The following is a 24,001-nucleotide window of genomic DNA, read 5'->3' as shown; positions in this document are numbered from 1 at the left end:
CTCATTTCTGGCTCACCTACATAATTTATTACAACCGATGACCAACCACGGCTCCGAAATACGCCGAAAGTTTCGCGAAAACCCGGGGCTTGGAAGTTTTGCAAGTTTGTGCGACTGCACGGAATGATAAATCGTTTACTGTAATTTAATTATATGCTGTTGTATCGCGCGGAAGTGGAACCGGTTATTGTATGATGGAATAAATAATTACTTTCTACGACAGATATTAATGAGCAGCTGGATATAGATATATTAAACTGTCAAATTTCTCTGCCTGCTAGGTATTGTTCACGTTACTCGCGGCGAAATTGTTTGCGGCATCGTTGCATTATTAGAAAACCATATCGGAACAATCGAATCGTATATTTTCGCATGCTTTTGCTTATGAATATGGAAGCGGCGTTAATACTTGACTTGTAACCGAGGTAAGAACATTCGTGCTCAAAGCGAACAAAAATCACGCTTTGCGTCTGATTCCTGTAAGAAAAGTTTCAAAAATTGTCTGCGATATGAAACTTTTTACATAATTGTCATTATCTTAACTCTCATACTGTGAGGAATATTATCAACTATTTTTATAGGAATTTGTAAGGAATTTTTATAAGGAATATCATTAACTTTTCTTAGGTCATGCTTAGAAGAAGCCAAATTGTTTAGTGAAATTATATAGTAACTTAAGAAGCCTGGATGAAGAAAATAATGCAAAAATGTAATACAAAACTATTCTATATTACGCTACATGTAATTTATGTTATACTACTGTATGTTATTCCACAAGTGGTTGCTAATTGCTATTAAGCAGATGCAATATTAAAAAAATTAAATAAAAAAAATTATTAACTTTTCGTCTTCGCACGATCTCCCTTTGATATACAAAAACGTAATTGTAGATTCGTTTTACTAATGTTTGTGTTACGTTGGTTATAGATTTTAGAGGCCTTGTGAATACAGCAATTAAGTGGACGTAATAGAATAACTAATTACACTTGGTGTGTATTGAACTAATACGTAATGTTAAATTATTTATTTAACGAAATTTATTCTCAGGAGACTAAAATGCTTTCAGCAATAATTTTGCTTTCTTTATTGCTTGCATCAAAAAATTTATTTCGGGGTACGGTTTACTTAAAATTGATTAAAGTGTTGATGTTCCCGAGATCCGAGAGAGTAGACGTTAATTACGATACGTGAATTAGTTTGTATAAAATAATATATTCAACCGTGACTATTTCAATGAAACTCCCTCGCAATTTATCCTGGAAACTGTATGTAGCCATCAGGGAATTTGTTGCACACATAACTAATTAGAGGTTTTACTCCGAAGTCTAATATTTGTTGTTTCATTTGTGTTTCAGTGGACGTCGTGGGCGGTGAAGTATTCCACATTGTGAAGGTCAGTCGGCTTCACATGGGGGTGTACTTCTGTGTTGCTGCGAACGGTGTCGTACCTCGAGTTAGTCAACGTATAGATCTTCGTGTGCAATGTGAGTCCTTTGAAACAGTTCTTTCCCTCAGTTGAATATTATTCGAATTATTTCGGATAAATATTTATCCATGATAATTATACGGTTCTATTTTTTCTAATCTAATATTTTATTTGAATAACGATTATTCATTATTCATAATAAATTACTCTATCTATTTATTCGTGTCATTCTTCGTTCGAATAAATGATTATCATAATTCTTTGTTTTAATAAACGATTCGCGTAATTCTTTATATGAATAAATGATTCACGTAATTCTTTATCTGAATAAATGATTCGTATAGTTCTTTATTTGAACGATACAGTTTCTTATCAGTATAATTGCTTCGATATTTGTGACACCAGGTATTAAACATGATTACGTCAAATTGTATGTTCAATGTATTTGCAGATTTACAAGTATGTCTTGAAGGGACAAACTTGTACATTTTTTTATAATTCACTACTCTCTCTCTCTCTCTCTCTCTCTCTCTCTCTCTTATATATAATATATATATATATTAATATTATATATATATTATTATATATATATATTAATTATAGTAGTGAATTATAAAAAAATGTACAAGTTTTATATATATATAATACAAAAAATCATGTTCAGTTTCCTTTTTCAGTCCCCCTCATTTTTATGATAAATTAACATAAGTTATGGAAAATAATAAGAGCTATAAGTAATATATTATTGATATATTATAATATTATTATAATATATTATATTATTAATATATATTCTTAATATATTATTTTCCATAACTTATGTTAATTTATTATAAAAATGAGGGGGACTGAAAAAAGAAACTGAACATGATTTTTTGTATTATCTACCAATGTTCTCATGAGATGAACTCTTTAGAATATATGTGTTCATATCAACGTTCTCCTATTTATAAGGAGATTTATAAGGAGATAATTTATATTTATATATTCTCCTATATATAATCTCACTGTATAAATTTTTTTCGATTAGAATTCCACAATTATTAACAAAAAAAAATATATACAAAAGATAGTTTATGTAATTAAATCGAGGCTAACAAATATATATTTCCAAAATTATTCGAAACAAGGGAGCGTGCGAACGGAACGTGAAATAATTAATCACGGGTCGGAATCACGGAGCAAAATATTTTTCATCGAGAAATAAAGACACTGCGCGTGCGAGCTGGTACTCGAACAAACCATGGAGGCAGTTAGAGGAGAACAAAGGGTAGAGACAGCGGGAGGAACAGAAATGGAGTGCATTCCAGGTGCAACCTGATAAAGAGTGGTTGTTCGCCCCAGCACGATGCATTAGGTCGGTTTTCAACGTTTCATTTAGCCACCGATTTACGAGCAACCACTTGACCCAGATATGCTCGATGTACCTGGGTCCATTCATCCCCTCTCGGCCATCACGTTCAGCTAGTTTTTGGGTGCGAAACGCGTTTCCGCTCCGTCTTTCCAACACATTAGTCTCCGCGCTATCACAGAGTCGGACACAACTGTTAACAATTGTCCAAGGAAATTCGAACTAGTGTCCCTCGAGTGGCAATTCCGTTTGCCACAGGCCGCAAGTGTTCGTATCACTTTCTAGAATCATTTCTCAACAGTTCGCATTCATCGTACGATGGCTTTGTTTGCCCGTCGAATTTCGTCCGTATCAATTTCTTTTGTCTTTATTCGAGGAACGATAATCGATGATGCGCATTTATTTTTATCCTACTCGGTTCTCGTTCGCGGATCCACTATACTGCCATACAATGTGTCCCAGAATTATTGGCCACTTTTTAAAACGCAATAATTTCGTTTTTAACTGGACTAAATCAATTAAATTTGCTTAAAATGTTAGAGGAACTATACAATGACTAGAAAATACTTTTCGTTAAATTTTGTCTGTTGTAACGAATGCAAAATTTAACGAAGTATAAAACGTTTTATGGATGTTTGTAAACGCATAAATGTTTTAATTTTCAACTATTGGAATGGCTTGCGATTAAATGTAGAAACGAAGCGTTCGACGGACAGTTTTTTCTAAACCGATGTTTAACGTTTCCCTTTGGAACTACTAAAAACTTGTCACCTTTCGAAAAATAATTGTCACGTGCGTCGAGCTTTTATTAATTACAACGTCCCGTCATGCATTAAGTTTCCACATCTGATGGTACAGCATCGAAAATCCCACACACCCGAATCAACAGATTTGAACAGATTTCAATGAATGCGATCCTGAACATTTGGCCGGCTCCCGTAAAGTATCGAATTATATTTCGATATTATTAATCCTCACTTCGTCACGAATTATTCGCTGATCCACTGCTTTTTCCGTATGACACTGAATAATGTTATTGGAGGTTTCATGCGAGCATAAATTTTCGTGTAGGTCACTGGGCGTATCAACTAACCTGATCAAATTGAAACTCTCTGGCTAATACAACTACCGTCCATTAAAGGGTTAATTAATACTTTCCAAAGTGAAATTAAACGGGAACTTATTCAAAAATGAAAATTAGAAGTTCAACTGAATTTACTATTGAATCGCTGCATTATGGGAAGTTTCCACGGAGTATAATGAAATATTATAACCCACGGTCTCTCTTCTTCGGTCCATTCATTAATATAGTTTCAAGATTAAGTTTAATTGAAAGCTTCGTCATCGCTGGCCACGGCAGTCACTGTATTTATCGCAATTGCCTCGAATTAAGAAAATTTAGATTCTAGCCAGCTCGAACGGTCAACAAGCTTTTACTTCGTCCACTGAAATTATTGTGATCAACTTTCGCTTCTATATCTAGTGCAGCAATGATTGGTAGACAGAAATGTTAATTCTATTCGTTCGCACGAAATATTATTCCGTTCTTGATTTCATTTATTAGTAAATTATTGGGTCAATATTTCCTACATGCTTTCTAGAGATTGAAAATTACGAGTGACTAGATTACACACACACACACTCACACACACACAAGTTTCATACGTCCATGAATGCCGTATGCGAAGTACGCGAAAACCGAGAAATAAAAGTTTTATAGGCACTTAAGAGTATTTTTATCTTCTTCGGTAAAGTAAAATTCTCAACGAAAACGTAGGCTTTTATTGGGCTTCTGTCGGAATAAATTATTCCGCGGAAATATAAAAGTATATGAAATCCTCAGTTGAATGAAAAACAGCTAAAAGCTGTCAAACAAATGTGCCCATAATTATGAAAGTGGTCTAAGACAAAATTAAAAAAAAATGAATTTATCACTTATTTCACACAACATGATTTTAAACTAAATTTATTCAATGTAATTTGTACGATATCGTCAAAAATGAACCTTTAGATAGTAGCTGTAATTACAACGTTATACGGAATTCATTTAGTGTTAATTATGAAAGTGGTCTAAGTCAACAATTTAAAGAAATTATATAATAAAAATTATATGATAAAAATGGATTACTTTTTAAAAATGATTAATAAATGTTTATGAATTATTTCGTTAAAGTTGTTGTTTCAAATGGACCGTTTATTTTGAAAGTGGTATAAGTACTTTTTTTCAAAGAAATTCAAAATGCCGAATCTGAGCTTGTATTGTCTAAATACCCCACGCAACGCCACTTACAATTTCTTTCGATGACATTGGACTTACACCACTTTCAAAATAAACGGCTCAAATAAAAATCACAATTTTTTATTACTTTAAGTCAATTATAGGACATTCAGTTAATTTTGAAAATGGTCTAAGTCAATTCAAGCTTTAAAAACAACATTTTCCTATGAAATTCACACAAAATTTCATATCCATAATAAATTTCCATTAATCAAGACTAATAAAATTATAAATGCGATTCATTAAATATCTCGAAACAAGAAATATATGACTTAGACCACTTTCATAATTATGGGCACAAAAGTTCGGAGTGAATCCGGTAATTAGATCAAGTTATAATTCTGTTCCCGTTATATTAGGTTGGCAAGAAAGTATTTTCGGTCGTCATACACAGAGAACGTTGTAATTGTTGTTTCAAAACCGCAATTATTTTCTTGTGAAGCAAATCTGTGGTTGTAGCAGCTCTGTGATTGTATGGGGCGATCTTTTATAATAATACATCGATACAGTTGCAAAGTCCAATTGCACTTCTTTTTATAATTCGACTAGTTTCAATAATTGCACGATTTTAGGATAATATCACTATTTCATAATATGCTATTCTAGATGTTCGTACAAACGGCACTTAACTTATTTGGTATTATTTTGCTTTACTGTGGATTGTACTTTATACACTTTTGAAATTTGTAACTGTAGCAACATCAATTTTGCGGTTTCGATATCAAGTGTGCCGCACATGATATTCGAGTTGAAATAATGATCAGCATATTAAATTCTATATTCTAATTATATAGAATGATTCATTTAATACTTCCCCCTTAAATTTTTATTGTAAACTACATGTATAGAACATATTTCGAAAAAAGTTGTTTAATATAAAGAGGAGCATACACAGCAAAAATTAATTTTTTGCTAATCTTTATCAAAATGTGAAAGTAACCTTGATTTTTTTACCATAACGTGCAACATTTAATCATACAAATCAGAAGTTTTTTAAATACAGAATAAGAAATTATTTATTAACTAATAATAAAGTGGAATAAATTCCTAATTAAAAATCAAGTAAATAATATCTCGATAAACATTCATTTCCGAAAACTTGCACCTTAATAACTTTTTATTCAGTACTTAATAGACTTTCAAATGTTGCCCATTATATGTAGTTAAAAATGGCAAAAACTTAATTGCTAGCGTGTGTGCTCGTCTTTATACCAGACAATCTTTATTGCAAATATATTTTTCGGCAAATGTATCGGCTGTAGAATCATAGTCAAACGAACCGAAAAATTATAGATATTTATGCGAAATAAGTTCGAAACAATTTTGTGAGTTGCATTATGGCTAGTATATTCAAGTTGTGAATTGTGGTCAACTTTTTCTCTGAAAGTGTCCGTCGTTTAGCGTAGCAAGCACAGATTTCTGAATAACGGTGTACACAATGATTTTTAGCGATCGGAATTCGTTGACGTTAAAAAGTACTGCGACGCATGAAGCAGGTTGGTAAATTACTAAAATTTCGGGCGAAACGAAATTAAATTGATCAGCTAATGGCCGGTCAATCTACGCGATAACTCAACGAAAACGTCGAGGGAAGAATATCGAGTGGACGAGGGAGGACGGTATCCGCCGTGATATCGTCTCAAGCGTATACAGCGGCAGTAAATCGTGATTTACGTTGGTTCGTAAAAGACGGAACTATGACATGATATTGCGGCTCCGGAATATCTATATCGATCGCCGGCGAGCTCAGGACGTGGCGCGGCGTACGTACCCTCGTTGCAACACGTATAATAACGGAAAAGTTTGAGAGGGATGTTTTCGCTCTAAGAGAGTCTCGCATTCCCTAAGTCGGCGCCGTTGAACTTTCAAGTGTACGGAAAGTTTATAGAGTCCCTTGGAAAAAATGAAGAAAATTAAAGAGTACCAAAGCGTGTCCATGGAGCGCGGCCGTTCTAGCCCATTATTTTTAGTGCACAAAGGGCCGGCCGTCGAATAAAAGAAACCCGGCACAGGATCATCCCCGCGAGATGGGGTTATTCGAAAACCAACAGCTGTTCTTTAATTAGAATCCGTAAGGGAATATCAAGTCGCGCCATTATCATTCAAATGTTTCCTTATCTTGTCGCCAGCCATTAGTTTACTATACACGTTTCGAGTACACGTACAGCCATTCGCTAAAATATTCGAATACATTTTAAAAACCCATCGAGTACTTCGACCAGAGTTCCATAGAATCGTTTTATGACCATTTCAACACAGCCCCAACAGTATACAGTAAATTCTGACTAATTCACGCTCAGATTGCGCACAAAAATGGGCAATTTGGAAACAGGAGATACGATTATTCGAGCCTTGCGGCTCGTTTTTATAGTTTCCGATTGTCAACAATTATAAAAATGAATCATCCCCACACGCGCGCGTTTTCAATCTCTTATTTTCCGCTGTTTCGTTTGCTGCAATATCGTTTCTTGCGCCGCGCCAACCAGTGTTTGAACTCACGCGCGTGATTAATTGTTAACGTTACACTTCGTCTGAAACGAGGTGAGACCATTGCTGTAGGAGACTGGATATCTTTTATAGTGAACAAGTATGGTGCGTTGGAAAGTGGAATTTGTAGAATATATGGAACGATTTTATTTTAATAAATGTTGTAAATTTAAAAATGGTACAGTAAATTCTTCCTCATTTTCCTTCAGCTTGTAAACAAAAATGGACAATTTGGAAAAAGGGGATACGATTATTCGAGCCCTGCGGCTCATTTTTATAGTTGCCTATTGTCAACAATTATAAAAAAGAGGCGCAAGACTCGAATAATCGTATCTCCTCATCCCAAATTGTTCATATTTGTTTACAAGCTGAAGGAAAATTAGGGAGAGTTTACTGTATATGTGAATTATATCGCAAAGAATTGCTGGAATAAAGAATTCATAACTTGTGCGAAGAATGATTGTACTTTCATTGTTAGTAAGTTTCTACGATTCTTATATTTTATTTCTACAATTTTATTGCTAGAACAACTATGATACCACGAATTGCGGACATTATTTTACGACATTCATATTTCAATGGTTTTATTATATCGTAGTCGTGATGAAGATTTCAAAAAAGGGTTGTTAACTATCATTGTTATCCCTTGTTATATTTTGTTATACCACGAATTGCGGACATTATTTTACGACATTCATATTTCAATGGTTTTATTATATCGTAGTCGTGATGAAGATTTCAAAAAAGGGTTGTTAACTATCATTGTTATCCCTTGTTATATTTTGTTATACCACGAATTGCGGACATTATTTTACGACATTCATATTTCAATTGTTTTATTATATCGTAGTCGTGATGAAGATTTCAAAAGAAGTTTGTTAACTATCATTGTTATCCCTTGTTATATTCTGTTATACCACGAATTGCGGACATTATTTTACGACATTCATATTTCAATGGTTTTATTATATCGTAGTCGTGATGAAGATATCAAAAAAAGTTTGATAACTATCATTGTTATCCCTTGTTATATTTTGTTATACCAAAGGATTTAATCCATTTATATATAAATACAGAGGCATAACTTTTTATAAATTGGCCCATATGATGATCTATATCTATTTCTATATATATGATCTGCTCGTTTTTAAATGTTGAAAGGATTAGTTCACTAGACAATGACTAAATAAAGTCTTACAAAACTGGAGATGGTTAGAGAAAGAAAATGTAAAAATTATGTTTCGTAACTTTTTCATTTAAACCTACAACGAAAATTATAAGAATGCATTTTGAACGCTTAGAGATTTATAAGCACGTAGAAAGTTTCTTCGAGATCGGTTATTTGACCTATAAATTTAGATCCTTGTTATTGTGACCTACAAACAATTAAACATCTTGAAAATCGCAGTTTTCCTGAACTTTCAACCAAAATTATTTACATTAACCGATTTCGATGAAATTTTTGTTGGGCATATAAATCACTGAGCATTATTCAAAGCATTGTTCAAGTTACTCTACTACATTAATTGAAGTATTAGTAGAAAAGTAGCTCTCGAAATTAGTGGAATATATTTTTGTTAAATATCTTGGAAATTAAATAGTACAATTCTGTATTCTTAATAACAAATCTAGTAGTAAATGTAGGCTTATTCTTTTACTAAAACATTAACATCTATCTATTAGTATCTAATAGATAGATGTAATTGGTAGTACATAATTGATAGCTAACAATGAGAAGTAAATTATATCCGTGCGTATAATTTTGCTATAAAATTGTACTCTACAATAAAATTATATTTTCTAATGTTGTCGTAAATAGATTAATAATTGAATCAGTAAATGATTACTATTTAACAGCTGCAAAAATATTTTGACGAATTGTTGTTAATCGTGTTTAATTCTACATTAAATGCAAGTTGCAAAACGAAGCAATTATTAACCAGCTTTGACGCGATATAAAAGAGTAGCAATGGACAGCAATTAATGTTTGCTTGGTGTCGCTTTTTCAATCCATTCATCTCATTTATTCACGTTATACTGAAAAAATTAATTACACGATCATGGAAAGCAATTGTGCTGCCAAGGAGCAGTAAATAACAGCGTTTGAAAGAAACGCGGAACAATGCTTCGGTTTCATAAACATTGACCTGAATGGGTAGCTTCTTTGCTTAAGATAATTAATCATGATTAAAATTCAAATTAACTTAGGCATGAATGGTATCTTTTGTTTTTGTGTAACCCCGGTAACGAGACTGTTATTCAAACTTCGAAGAAAAATGTTTCACGCGGATAAAAGAACCTTTTCACGAGAATAACTTATTTTGCATATTCCGGATGTGTGGGTACGACACGATCGTGAAAATTCAATATAAAAAGGATAGCTTAAATTAACTACGGTTCAGTATTTCGTTTTCAGAACAATAACCGATGGTAGATTGTGGACACGGAGTTACCGAATTCATAACTTTAAGATTATAAGCATTGTAATATATAATGTTGTGATTATCGCTTTAGCATTCTTTCACACTATGTAAATCAATAATGGCTACAGAAATTTATTTATTTATTTATTTATCGTTAAGGAAATTATGTAAAATTTTGTAATATTTCTACAATATGTATACAGTGTCCTTCAGACTTCTAAACAAGCTATATCAGTTTTAAAAAAAAATGAAGTTTACGTATTTTTCAACAAGAAAATTCATAAATATTTGATTAGAATGTTTATTAAAAATACAGATAACATTTCGGAAAGCAAACATACTTAGATTGTTCTCTTTGTTTCTAGCCTTATTATGAATTAATGACATACTTAAGCATTTTCTGCTATAACTGAATTTCATTATTATATTATTTATATTACTTGCTACTTATTTATTTTGATTGTTCGTTCTCATTGTTTATTTCAATATCATTATTTTATTTCACTTACTGTGTTTCACGATGTACCTCATACAGTTGGAAGGGAGAAGAGTTTTTTCAATTCAAGGTAACATATGACGAAATAATTCTGTATTTATTTTTCATTTGTTGCAGTTCCTCCTATGCTTACTATCCCCAATCAATTAGAGGCTGCGTATGTTGGAGACGATGTCACTCTGGAATGTCGCACAGAAGCTTATCCTGCCTCGATCAATTATTGGACGACCCACCGCGGCGAAATGATCGTCTCTGGTAATTTTAAGCTTTATAAAGTTACACTAGTTCGATTACCACTCGCTAAAAGATGTTAAGCTGCAGTCGTTGAACCGAAATATTATCCTGAAAAATCAATAGAAACTACTTTTTATATCGCCAGATTGAAGAAGTCCATGCTAATTGAATTCGTCAAACTGAAATTAAATGAAATTCTATTTCCTCCTTCTGGTGGCGATAATAAAGTTGGAACGAAATTAAACAGTTTCTATCTTTTCTAAATTTTATTACATCTCTTTAATGACCGCGAGTCACAGTTATAAGAAAGTTATCGATATAGAAAGGAAATTCACTTCTCGCTTTACTAGTCACCAGATTGAACGAATTTATTATAATTTATGTTATAATTAATCTGCCTAGTTTTATGCAAACCAAAAATCGTCATAATAATCGTAAGATACAGGAGCTACATAGACACTTATTTCGTTTCTTAATAACTTTAACGAGTTGAAAATAATGTTCTTTTCACAGTATTTTTAAATTCTTTGAATACTTTTACTGTTTCGTATTTGACTAAATTATTTTTGTCATAAATGCATCAAATCTGCAGTCCGGCTATGATAAACTTTTCACTAATGCAAAAGTCATGATGAATTCAATTTTAAATGCTACCTCGTTTACTAGTTTGCGCATGCTCTTGAGAGAAATAATCCTTGGATATTAACATCGAAAGTTGTTTTGATCCACATGTTACTAACTTATTATGACAATAGCGTTAGAACTCTTGAAAGATTTGGATTTCTTCATACGTATGCCAGGTTGCACTATTTCTATTCGTTCTACTATCACTTTGTGCGTCTCTTCTTTCCGTTGCTGGGAAAATCAGTTTTATTTGCCCAGGCAATTACCGTTTCGTTACAGGTGACAAGTATGAGGCGGTGCAAACCGAAAACGGTTACACCAGGACCATGAAACTGAAGATCAGACACGTCGAGCCGAAAGATTTTGGCACATACAAATGTGTGGCTCAAAATTCTCTTGCAGGAACTGACGGTGACATTAAATTGGACGGTGAGCTTTTCACACATTTTATATGTATATCACTTCAAAAGTCGAAGAAGTTGAAAAGGCGATTTAAATGTTTGTCCAGCAATTATTGTACTTCCATTTTCAGAGATTACTTCAACAATTATTGTCGTGCTTTTACAGCCCATAAAAATCTGGAAAAATTATTAGATCGCAAAATTGCACGGAATCCTATACATTTGACCCATAAAAAAGAAATATTTGAAATGAAATACGATTTATTTACATGTAAAATAGCTCAGACGTTTAGATAAAAATTTGTTAGGCAATTATATCGCTTAAATTCTATTAAGATGAATACAATGTGGAAGATAAACTATAAATATTCATGTTGTTTTTCCAATTTCTCGTAACACTTATAAAAAAAATGTCCCGTGTCCATAAAAGGGAAATTCTCTGGTCAGAACAATTTTTCCTCCAATTAAAAGACCTCTTTTCGTAAATGCGATTAATGTACTCGCTCGGCGTAGAGTGATAATGGAGGAACAGTGAATGAGTTATAGAGTTTTCCGTATTGAATTCCATTGTGAAAACACTTTCGCGGGAAACTGAAAAGTTTGGCCGGAGTCACGACATCGATAATAATTGAAATAATTATATCTATATTTATGAGCTAATGACAAAGTAATTGATTCCCGATGGACTTTTACGCAAAGTCGATAGGCAGCGATCGATAGACGAGCTCGAACGGCCCTTTCGTTTCGCCGTTATTCGTAATTGGCGATTAAAATGAAGGATACATTTATCCCAGGAGAGTATACCTTTCCACCTCCGTGGACGAATAAATTGGCTGAAATTAAAAGTTTAATAAGATATATCGTTCAGCCGCACGTTGCGTAAGCGAAGCGCGAGCTCTAAGTTCGGCCTCGAATTTCTTAAATTCGCAAATCCTCCGCGAATACGGTTCTGTACTAAAATGTTATTTATTATGGTACTCGCTTAAATAAGAAAACTTTTTACAGACAAAGCGCCTTGCCCGGGAAGTTATTCTACAATCAGCGCAATTTGAATTTTCAATCTTGGAGATTTTGCATTTACATTGTTGAAAGACTTTAATCTAACTTCATGGATTTGCTTCTTTTGAAAGACCTGTTTGGTCCGTTCCTCTGGGCATTGTTTACGGAAAATTTAACTGCATCGGTGTTCTATATACTATATACCAGAGGATATTAATCTTATATAATCCTATTATAATCAAAATATAGTGAGAAGTTAAAATACTTTCAGTCTTGTAATTTTCATAAAGCAACACGCGCCGATCGCCTTTAGTGCTCGGTACGTTTATTGTTGTAACGATAAATCGTAACAGTTAAACAAACAAATATCGTACAAGGGTTAAACACGATGGAATAATATTATAACACTTTACAAAGATTAATTAAAGAACAGTCCCTTTATTAGCAAGCTCTACGATATCAATTTATTGTTTCGTTTTGAAAATATTCACAAAAATATCGCGCCTTGTTCTCGATCGAATACGATTTCGCATCATTTCATTCGGAGCTATTTTCATTAATGAAACGACCGTTCGCTTAATTTCCAGTGCTGCCAGCTACCTCGACGACATCCACCACACCGCCGCCGTACCATGTGACATCATCAATGAAGAAAAACGGTAACTTACGTTCAGTTGGCTCGTGGTATTCTCCCTATTTCCGCGACGTTGATCTTGATCGCGATCCTCGGCGCCAAGTACGCCGACGGAGCAAATTAACCAACCGAGACAACGATATCGTCGAAATTTTCCCACGAACGAACGCGGAATTAGGTAGAATACCCGCCATTAATTTGCAAGCCAAACCTGAGCAGCCCCAACTAGTCAGGGCGCATTCGTTCTCTCCTCTCTTTTCTCTGTTCTTCTAGCTCGGTTCTTCATCTCCTTCATTTCTTTTATTTCTTCGTCAGCCAAGCAAGGACATTCGTTTCGGTGTTCCTTGCCCCCGTACCCTCCAGCCACCGTCTCACCATTTCTCACTCTCTCCTTGTCACGCCGTCCAGCCCGTAAAACACACCATGTAAAACCGCCTTTGTGTAATGTATTTTAGGTAGTAACGGTAACAAGAAATTACGACAACGACCTATCGACTACGAGGTCGAGGAATGGCGAGATCCAGGTCAGTAAATATCTATTTTAACACGGCTCGCGTACTCCAGCCATTTCCCACGACGATACACGCCGGTTGGCTGCCTCTTATACACCGGCTCGTTCGAGTAATTAGCATAATTAAAAGCTCGTCAACGATGCACGTCCGAGGGCGCTGAGATTCTCCGGTGAATCCAGCTAAATCATCGAACCTCGGTGATTCTATTTATCCATGAACGAGTTATTGTCGCCCGTTTATCCCGCATCTTTTAATCGGACAGAGTGGACTTCTGAGTCGCATCCACAGATTTTCGTTTTAACTTTACTTTATTTTCTGACCTGAGAAATTCGAGGGATTGGAAGCAATACGTTCTCATCTAAACTGAAAGAACAATTTTACGAAATACGAGACATTGATGCAAATAGTTTTTGCATCAATCATTTCTTAATAGTCTCTGATACGAAACAATTCTGTTAATGCCTGCACCTTTGATACGTTTTAAAAGATTGCAACACGTTAGACAGTTAATCAAGAACAAAGTACATGTTAATGTAATTGACGAAAGATCGCAAATGCTAGTTTCACATATTTAGCAAGTTTTATAACGAATTTTGTAGAACGGTACAATTTCTCACCTATCTTTCTACAATTAATTTCTTAATGTAATCTTGAAAAAGTGATCACCATGACAAACTTTAACTCTGCAATCTCAGTTTCGTTAACTAAGTTACTCCGATTTTATGGAATTTTTTTCGTGGTGGTGGTTCATCAGTCAACGTGTCAATAAGTACGCGACAGTCACGCAAGAAGTGGAACACTTTTTGTATTAAAAAAAAGTTAGAGCACAGTTCAACGGTTATGTTTACGCCTTGTAACTAATCGATCCTTTTAGCGGAAGAAAAACCATTTAGCCGAACGTGCTAACAGCAGTTAGGATATAAATCGATTACTGTGATCCGTTCGTTGTATGAATTTTTGTTTCGACCGCTTCTGTGTAAAGCGAACATAGTGTACCGTAAAATAAAGTGACGCGTGTAAACTGTTGCGTTTTGCCTTTTCGCGAATTTATTGGAGAATTGGAGAGACAGATTCTGTGTTTCACTTGAAAAAAAGGACATAGTGTTTGTTTGACCTAGTTGAATGACCAATTCGTCAGTCACGAATTCGGTTTGTTTGAAATGCCGCAGAACGCGTTGATAAAAGGACTCTGCGTCTAGTAAATTAGCTTTTGTTATTAACAAACCAGTAAGGAAATTAGTAAACAACGATCAATTTGTGAACGGACTCATAATGTCGAAAAAATCACAAACAAGTATTTCTATTATAAAATAGAAAATTATATACTATCTCAATTGATTTAATTGCAAATTCACACATTTTATAGTTGCATAACATTAACAGCGTATTTTCATAAGCCATTCCGTTCATCCTAACGAAAGTCGCATGGGAACAATATTGTTGGCATTAAAAATAGCAATCTATTTTATGCTTCACCAGTTTCCCAGTTTCACGAAAACTACGAAAAACTAATTTCCTCGGAGTTACTAATAAGTTTGTATCAATCAAACAGCGAACTTTTCTTGTATATCAGACTTAGGATCTACCCTTAAACTTAAATTAGACTAGCAGTCGTATTCACACGAGAAGCCAGGATAGTTGGCGCTGACATCAACTCCTTTTATAGAACTGGGCAAATACTTCTGCTTTCAGTCAATAATGCACCTTTACCGTAGCAAATTCATGGCCTGAAAAGGATCCCTGGATACCACTTTCGCAGTTTTATCGATATCGATTGCACTTGACCGTGATGTAAACATTGGAATATTTTTTAATGTGTGCTCTTTTACTGATAAAGCTACAAAAGGGTATAAAAACTTGGTGTACACTTAAAAACCAGAAATAAATTTTCCTTTTAATCCCCACATGCTACCCGCAGGAAAATTCAATTGTTACGTGTTTTTGGTTCTGAAGAAAATTTGATATTTCCAATTTATTGCAATTTGATGTATCTATTAAAAATGTGAGATTACGAACAATTGATGGAATTAAAATGTAAAGAGAATATAAAAATTACTATTAATAAGTTTAATTTTCAATTTTCTTATCAGACTTCTGACAATTTTCATTCATTTAATAAAACCTTCCAAAATGTAAGTTGATATTCATGTAATTAAATTCGAATACTGTCTCATCGAAGGTTTGCTGCTATATGCTAAGTTTGCTACTATAGTTTGTAGCTTTATTGATTATTTGACAGAATCATTATCGACATTATAACATTTATCAATTTAATATATTTTTGAATAACTACTATGATTTATTATTATAATATTACATTATAATATTCATCAATTCAATATATTTTTGAATAATTACTATGATTTATTATTATAATATTACATTATAATATTTATCAATTCAATATATTTTTGAATAATTACTATGATTTATTACTATAATATTACATTATAATATTTATCAATTCAATATATTTTTGAATAATTACTATGATTTATTACTACGTGAAATTCTTGCAAATGAAATTATTATCGAAATGAAATGAAGACATGAAACAAGATAAAAAAATTCTTGTAATGGAACAGTAACTACAAGTGTAATGAATGTTTAAATGAAATATGTTGCACCATTTAATATGCAATTTGTTTGAGTTTTTATGCTGCCTTTGTCAGTGAAATAAATTAAAATCGATCAGTTATACGTTTGTGCATATTTAATCATGAATCAAAATAAATATTAAAATTGAATAATGACGTGTTCAGCCAACAAATATTCGATTTCATTTTAATGAACATTGAATCAATTGTCTCTGATTAATTTAAATCACAGGGCGTGAAACGTGCTCCATTTAAAAGAAGAGACTCCCTCGGATTCCCTCGGAGTTTTATTTCTTTACTGACGCCGTTCTGATTTCTCCCCGTCCCGTTCAAAGTATCGCATAGCTTATGAATATTGAACATCGAAGTATCTTATGAATACGTATGAGAAGAACAATCGAACCAGTGTAAGTGCCGTTAAATTTTGAATATCGATAGGAAGTCTGAATATTCTTCGAGCAAGTGACGCGCGTTAACGGAAAATTATGTGTGAAATCATTTGCTTCGAGTATGGATTACGGCTTCTTTTCACGAATATACATATGTATAAAACTTTAACTACCAACCTAGCAATCTCAAAAATTCCATAAAGTCAAAGTAGTTTATTATCAAATCTGAAAGTTAATATCCATCCATATTACATATAAATACATTATGTAATCTATAAAGTTAAAACGTATGATATTAAGTACTCTTTTTTTCAACACTTTATTGATCCACTATACAAAGCGTTCGTTCTAATTCGAGCATCCTAAATATCTCGTATATTTTTGGTGAAGGTAAAAAGTCATCGTAGAACAAAAGTGTTAGATTAAAAAGGAAAAATACATGTTTTTCTTAAATGGAACTGCAGGTTTCCGTCATCACGATATGACAGCTGAAGTCAAAACGAACCAAAAGGCCCATAATAATACGATTTTCACGTAATTTTTCGGTACAAACAATTCACAAAAGTTGGACAATTGGTGTGATATTATTGCTGATTATTGGGCCATTCTTTATCGATGACGTTTTAAATGGCCGAAGATTTATATTTTTGATTTACTGAGCTACTTGATTTAATAGAAGATGTTCCCACACTTAAAAGAAATAAAACGCGGTACCAATATGATGGATGTCCGACTATAATGCATTAATAGCTCGCCAAGTATTAAATGGAATGCTTCTCCATCGCAAATGCAAATATTCGATGGCTTGAACTACTACTCGATTTGACACTCTTAGATTATTAACTCTGGAGCAAGATTAAATCAGTAGTTTACGATGATACTCCGACGACACCGGAAGATATGAAGGACCGTATTAGAGGTGCTTATGCAAATGTCAGTGAGGATCTCCTGCGAAGAGCTAGGAGATCCATTCGTCGTTTAGAAAAGTGTACCGAACAGAATCGACATTATTTCGAACGTTTATTAAAATATATCTTTCCTAAGTATTTATTCAAAGCATTTATTCAAAGCATTTATTTAAAACGATAAATGCTCTTGCGATAATATCTATAACAAAATCAATTTGTACAAACTTCGTCATTCTGTATATTTCAGAATTGAAAACCCATTAATTTTTGTATTAATATGTCCTTTGTAGAAATATGTCGAATTTCAACATTAACGAAAATAATGTCCACACGTCGGGTCACTGAATAATTGTAATGATTAATTTGATGAAACACGTTTTACACCGAACGGTGTAGAATGCGAAATTGACATTAATCCTTGAGGAGTAAAAAATTCTGTAATTGCGCTTCCCGCGACACCCCACTGGAAAACTAACCTTTGTTCACGTTTCCATTACTCGCTCGAAACTCGTTGCCGGTACAAATCACGTTTATTCAAACTTTCCACGGTGATTCGTGGGCTCGAAGCCCGAAAGGATCTAGTTATCATTCCGATGAAAATTCTATAGGCGTGTGGGTTCTGTGTGTACGAGCCACGGCTATAAGAATCAATTCATCGCTTGGTCGCGAACTCCAACTTATTATACGTGTTCGACGTGGAAGTCGATCGATTTAACAAATGAAAGAGAGAAAAGAGAGAACGAGCGAATCGAGGCGAGCGAAGGCGGAAAGGGTTGTTCGACGAAAAGCTGTAGAAAAGGGACGGTAAGAAATCAGCTCGTTTCGCTACCGTGCTCGTGCCTTACCGCGTTTCTGCGTTTCGCCACCGACGGCAGGAGTAGACCGCAGGTCAACGAAACTCGTTTTTCATTAATTGAAAGTAAACTTCGAGAAAAGGTGGTGGGGCGTGGGTAGATTGAAGGTGGGAGGGGCTTCGTCGCTCCCGGGGATCTTCGGGGAGAAGTCATTGAAACTGAGTTCGGGGAACTTTGACGGCGGTGCCAGTTGCTGCCAATTTATTGGCATACGAAACGAAAGAGCCTTCGGCGTGACGTTTTATCAGCGACCTTCATAATACGCGGGATGATATCGCGAAACTCCCGACACAATTCGAAAAAGGAAATAATTCCGTCTATACGAATGAACCGTGTTTTGACGTATCAGGTGTATCCGAATGTCGTTCCAATGCGCGAGTGTCAGTCAAACGCTTCCTAATTTTATCTAATATTTAACCTCTTGTCCTTCTACGATAAAGAGTCGAATTTGTTACGAAGATTTCATATTTAATCTACTGAATATTAATGTTATTCATTTCTTCTATACAGAAATCAAATTTCTTCTTCTCTTATCCAAATATAGGAATGAAAATATGTAGAAAGTTTCGTTCGATTGGCAAAATTATTAAGGACGTTGAAGTGCTAATGAATGTAGCTGTGAAAGAAATCGTAAGAGGTTAAGCACATATTAGAATAAGTGTTATGCAGAATGTAACTAAATTGTTATCTGATTATCATCTTTGTCCGTACATCTTTTATCAAATGTTTTAACTATTCATCTACAATGAAAATTTTAGAAAACAAAATCACTGTAAAACCTCAATTACTCTTGCTCAGATTTGAAAATTTAATTGGTGGGTTAATTTACCACGCTTTACCAATTTTATTAAGAGCTGGAAAATGTAAGAATGTTGGAAATGTAATTGATGGCATATAACTTAACTTTTCAAGTTTGAAAAAAATTTGATTAAGTAAAATATTTTAATTTTATGAAATTTTTGAGGTCGTTGGCGTGACAGTCAAAGTGTTAAAGATCGAAGAAGCATTAATCTACATTGGGTTTCGATAACATTTTTAGTATGGATATAAGTTACTGATATTTAAAAACGCATTCTTTAAATTTTCATTATAGCCTCAGATAAAAAAAGTTGAAAGCACGTAATTTTGTCTTGTCATTCCAAGTAGTAGCAAAGTTAAAAAAAAGTGTTTTATTCATTGTACAGTAAACTAGTCTTTCTATTTCTCCAAAAAATGCAGTAGAGTTTTTAAAAGGGTCAAAATTTTAAAAGGTGTCCAAATTCTTTTTTTACCCACTGTAACATCTGTACCGAGGTTTTCACTTATACATAGTATCTGTCTACTCATCCAGAGGTCGAATATATTTGGGAGTACAGTTTCTGTATCTCAAAAGGTTCAGTTACAAAAGAGTTCGAACCTATCTCATCTAGGTTCAAGTCTATTTAAAAGTATTGCTTTCCTTTTTTGAAACACCCATAAAACATTAGAAACTCTCCTGTTAGATTCCTGCGTATTTTTACTGCAGGGTAGGCCTGAATTCGTAATGCAACCGAGCAGAGGGGGATCCTACGTGAAAACATAAGAAACAAATTTTATATAACATTTTTGTAGCTGAGGCTCTGTTTTTGAGAGAATCGACTTTAAAGTTTATTTATATTTGTAAACGATTTAATTGTCGTCTCGATTGTACTACGAATCCCGGCCCACCCTGTATGTTATACTACTTGACCCCATCTCTGATCGTAGTTCATTATTGTTATTTATGGCCTTGCGCTATCTCTGCGGTAGTTTCCGTAGAAATCGCGATAATATTTAGCAAGCTAAACAAATTGCAATCAGATGGTGCAATGTCAGGCAAATAAGTTATCAGTCACACAGTTCCTTCGTCGTGGACAGCACAAACCATTTGGGAAGCGTCAGTCACGGGTATTCCGGGATTCGATGCAAATAGCACGCTCAGTGAAACATTTGTGTTTCTATCTTGAAGAGTTCATCCCTCCATAGTTCAATTAACTTTGAAGTCACACTCAGACTTATCAAGTTTTTTTAAATTTAATTGCATTTAATTTTTAGCAACAATTTGACAAAAATATCTCGCTGTGTTACTTCTTCTTCATAAGCACCGCAATTTTAAACTTTCATGTCATTAACACCAGGTTTACGGAACGCGACATTTTAACACGCGTCCCAAATTTTTTAATTTCGATTATTGAAATTACAGAGATACATCTATGGAGAATTTTTTCGATGTATTTGCTTCATTAGACATACATATATTCTAATAAAAATCGCCAAAAGTCATAGCAACATAAATAGCTATTATTAGCGCTCCGTAGAACTAGTGTTTATTTTGATCTCGAGGCTGATATTTTCTGGTTTCGAATTATATCAATTTTGTATATCCATATTCAAAATTCGGATCATAGAGAGAGTTAATATTCGTCGAAGAAGAGAAGTTCCTACTTTTGTTTCACTTGCGTCATGCATTATCATAGCTAGGAGAGCGTGATGGAAACCAAGGAAGTGGAGATTAGAAATCACGATCTCTGAGAAACCACGCGATCGTAGTACGAGTAAAGACGTTGTTAACGTGTTGGAAAATAGTTCGTCTGTCGCCGTTCATGCAGAAAGTCACGTATCGTGGATTTTACTCGTAGGTGGAAATAACTTTTTCCGAATGGACGTGCGATTTCAGCGTCCCTTTCTGGCGGGCGAGCCAAAGTGACCGAAGAACTACTCTAGAAGAACGTAGTGCATTTGCAACGACTGTTTCTCGATCGGTCGTGAAATAAGAAAAGTTTGCCACTTTTTGCCCAGCTACATCGATTTATTTCGTTCGCCAAACTGTGTAACGCAAACCGAACGACATTTACCATAAACATTGATTTCGAAAAGTTCACAGCTCGCGTTCTTCGTGATTAAATTTTGTTTCTATACTGCATTTTTCATCGGTGCGAAAAAGTAAATTGTTTTTGATAATCTTCAATTTTGTTTAATTTCTAATCTCACTTTACTTTTGTGTTATTTTTTTTAGTAGCATACTCTCTTGATTAGAATAAATTAGATTGAATTTATTTATGGTTTTGGAGTTTCACAAATAAGTTTCCAAATTACTAAAATTATATATTGCTAACGAATTCACTTTTTTGAACGTTCTCAACGCATTGTGCTGAATTTGTATTCTCTTTTCGACATGGAAGTTGTTAGTTTCAATATTTTTCTATATTTGTAACTCGAGAAAAATAATCGAACATGAAGGCATTATCTCTACAATTGACTATCAGATTTAATATTTACGTCGCAGTGAAACGGACAGAAAAATATAGCGAAAAGCTAGACGAAAGGGATTCATAATTAACAATGTCTTCGTTCGAAAGAACTTTTCCCCGACTAATTTTCACTCGTATTGTTTCAAAACTTCTAGAGATAACATGCGTCTGAACTTTCAACTTGGTATCATTTACTTAAAGTCTGTTCCCTGTTAAAACTTTACAAATTATAACTTTAGAAAGTTATTGCATCACGGCATGTATCGGTACCAATTTTTGACACACAAACTGTCAGTTGCTTTCGAAATTATTTTAGTTACATTGCCATGTTGAATTACAATCATTTTGTATGCAACACAGTAGAAGCATTTATACAATATCTTTATCGTTCATACAGTGAGTGAAGAAATCGCTTAATCTTTTGAAAACGGATTCTTGTACAATAAAATATACCATGTAATACTGTTACATCTACGCAAAGATGACACCGGTTGAATTACTTTTCAAATAATGATTTAACCGTCTCGGAAAGATTTAGGACAAAAATTCAGTTTCTGCACGAAGCTACAAATCGACTTTTACGTTTTTCTGTTATGTCTGGCGATAAAGTTGCGCATCTACCGAAGATGTTGGACAAGTATGAAGTAAATCGGATGATCGGTTTACGTGGAATCATGTCAGCTAACTTGAAAAATGTCTTTCCGGGTGTAAAATTTATTAAAGCTGGAAATTCTATTTCAAGATTTCGCGACCTATCCCAACTTTTTAGATTTTCTTACGGTACATCACACCCACAGTTACAGTTATAAGCCGCACGCTTTGAAAACGCGCGAAAGAAAATTAATTTTCCGGAACCCCATTTTTGGAAATTAAAGATTATCGAGTGACTGAATATATTATAAATGTGAAAAATGTGTAACAAAATCGTACGAAGATAGCAAAATCATTTCAAAAATTCATTCCGCGTAAGAACCGGAAAATACCGGTTCCAAACCAAAAATCGATACTCTCGACACGAAGAAGGGAGGTGTCCCGACGAATCGTTTCTCGGGCATGTTAAGGTGAGAGTAAGCGAAGTTTCACTTCATCCGACGGAAGCGAAGATATTTGACGGAAATAGGTATCCGTATACATGCATACGTGTACATAGTTATGTACGCATGAAGCTTCTCGGCTTCTATTCGCATGATACACCTGACCACGTTGAAATTCCGGGGTTAACAGTGTAAACGTACGTATCGACTTCTTCCCCGTTGATATTCATGTATTCATAGCCGGCAACATTACCGGATTTGTATTAGCGCCACAGGTGGCGGTGTTGATTTAACTTCGATCGGTTCGTAAAACTTAGAACAATCGGCCATCCAATCGAGAAACGAAATTGAACGGAGACAGCGCCGGAAAGAATCGAGCCAGACAATAAACTCCTTATTTATTACAGTGCGCCCACTCGTGTCTTTCTCTCGTCGATTCTCTTCGGAATGTTTAATCAGTCGTTTCTGGGCATCCTGTAACGTAAGTCATCACATGCTTCGGAATTCAGTAGATTAACCGTGTAACACGCGATCCGCGATTCTTTCTCTTGTTTTCTAGAATTAACACGTTGACTGCCACGCGTATTTACAACAAAATCTCCTACAGACCACCCGTGCCGCTATAGGAAGCGTGCGTTGTTAATTCATATCTGTTTCTGTTCCTGCATGAACAGTTGGAATCTTTGCCGAGTACCGAATGGTATAACTTAAAATCTCTGCCCTTATTTTTTTCAATAATGAAAAGAGATCGGATTGCCCGGAAGGAGAAGCATAAATAAAATTACATCGTCAGATTCTGATTTGGATACTGATAAATACAATCTTAGTGATAATGAATGTTATGAAGATACTATTGACGAGATTTTACGAGAATTGGTCATGGAAGAAGAAAGAAATGTTGATGATACTGAGGAAGCTACAGTTCAAATAAAAGATACGAAATGGACCGATCAGAGGCACGAGCATATCTGAAAAAACAAACAACTTTTTGTCCAAGCTGTCCTGATCAACCTCAACTTTGCAGAGAATGTTTTAATGTTATACACTGCGAATAATTTTGTTAATAAACCATTTTTATAAGAATTCAATAGTCTCATTACCTCCTG

General features: G+C 34.2%; 1 protein-coding gene across 6 annotated transcripts in view; it reads left to right on the top strand.

The window, feature by feature from the left end:
- Positions 1-24,001, top strand: part of LOC117225110 (lachesin) — a 409,294-nt gene that overhangs the window by 369,175 nt on the left and 16,118 nt on the right. For 4 of the 6 annotated variants that reach the window (XM_033478437.2, XM_033478433.2, XM_033478434.2 and 1 more), the window contains 5 exons: positions 1,356-1,484; positions 10,579-10,716; positions 11,578-11,748; positions 13,307-13,378; positions 13,809-13,877. In XM_033478437.2, coding sequence (XP_033334328.1) covers positions 1,356-1,484; positions 10,579-10,716; positions 11,578-11,748; positions 13,307-13,378; positions 13,809-13,877 — 579 coding nt within the window. Of the gene's footprint in view, positions 1-1,355; positions 1,485-10,578; positions 10,717-11,577; positions 11,749-13,306; positions 13,379-13,808; positions 13,878-15,557; positions 15,948-24,001 lie in introns of those variants that run through there. The other 2 variants (XM_033478439.2, XM_033478436.2) reach the window with 2 other exon arrangements.

Source organism: Megalopta genalis, chromosome 8 (genome assembly GCF_051020955.1).
Source record: "Megalopta genalis isolate 19385.01 chromosome 8, iyMegGena1_principal, whole genome shotgun sequence".
In the NCBI taxonomy this organism is placed as follows: Eukaryota; Metazoa; Arthropoda; class Insecta; order Hymenoptera; family Halictidae; genus Megalopta; species Megalopta genalis.
The sequence above is the reverse complement of the archived record's forward strand: the minus strand, read 5'-3'. Positions and strand labels throughout refer to the sequence as shown.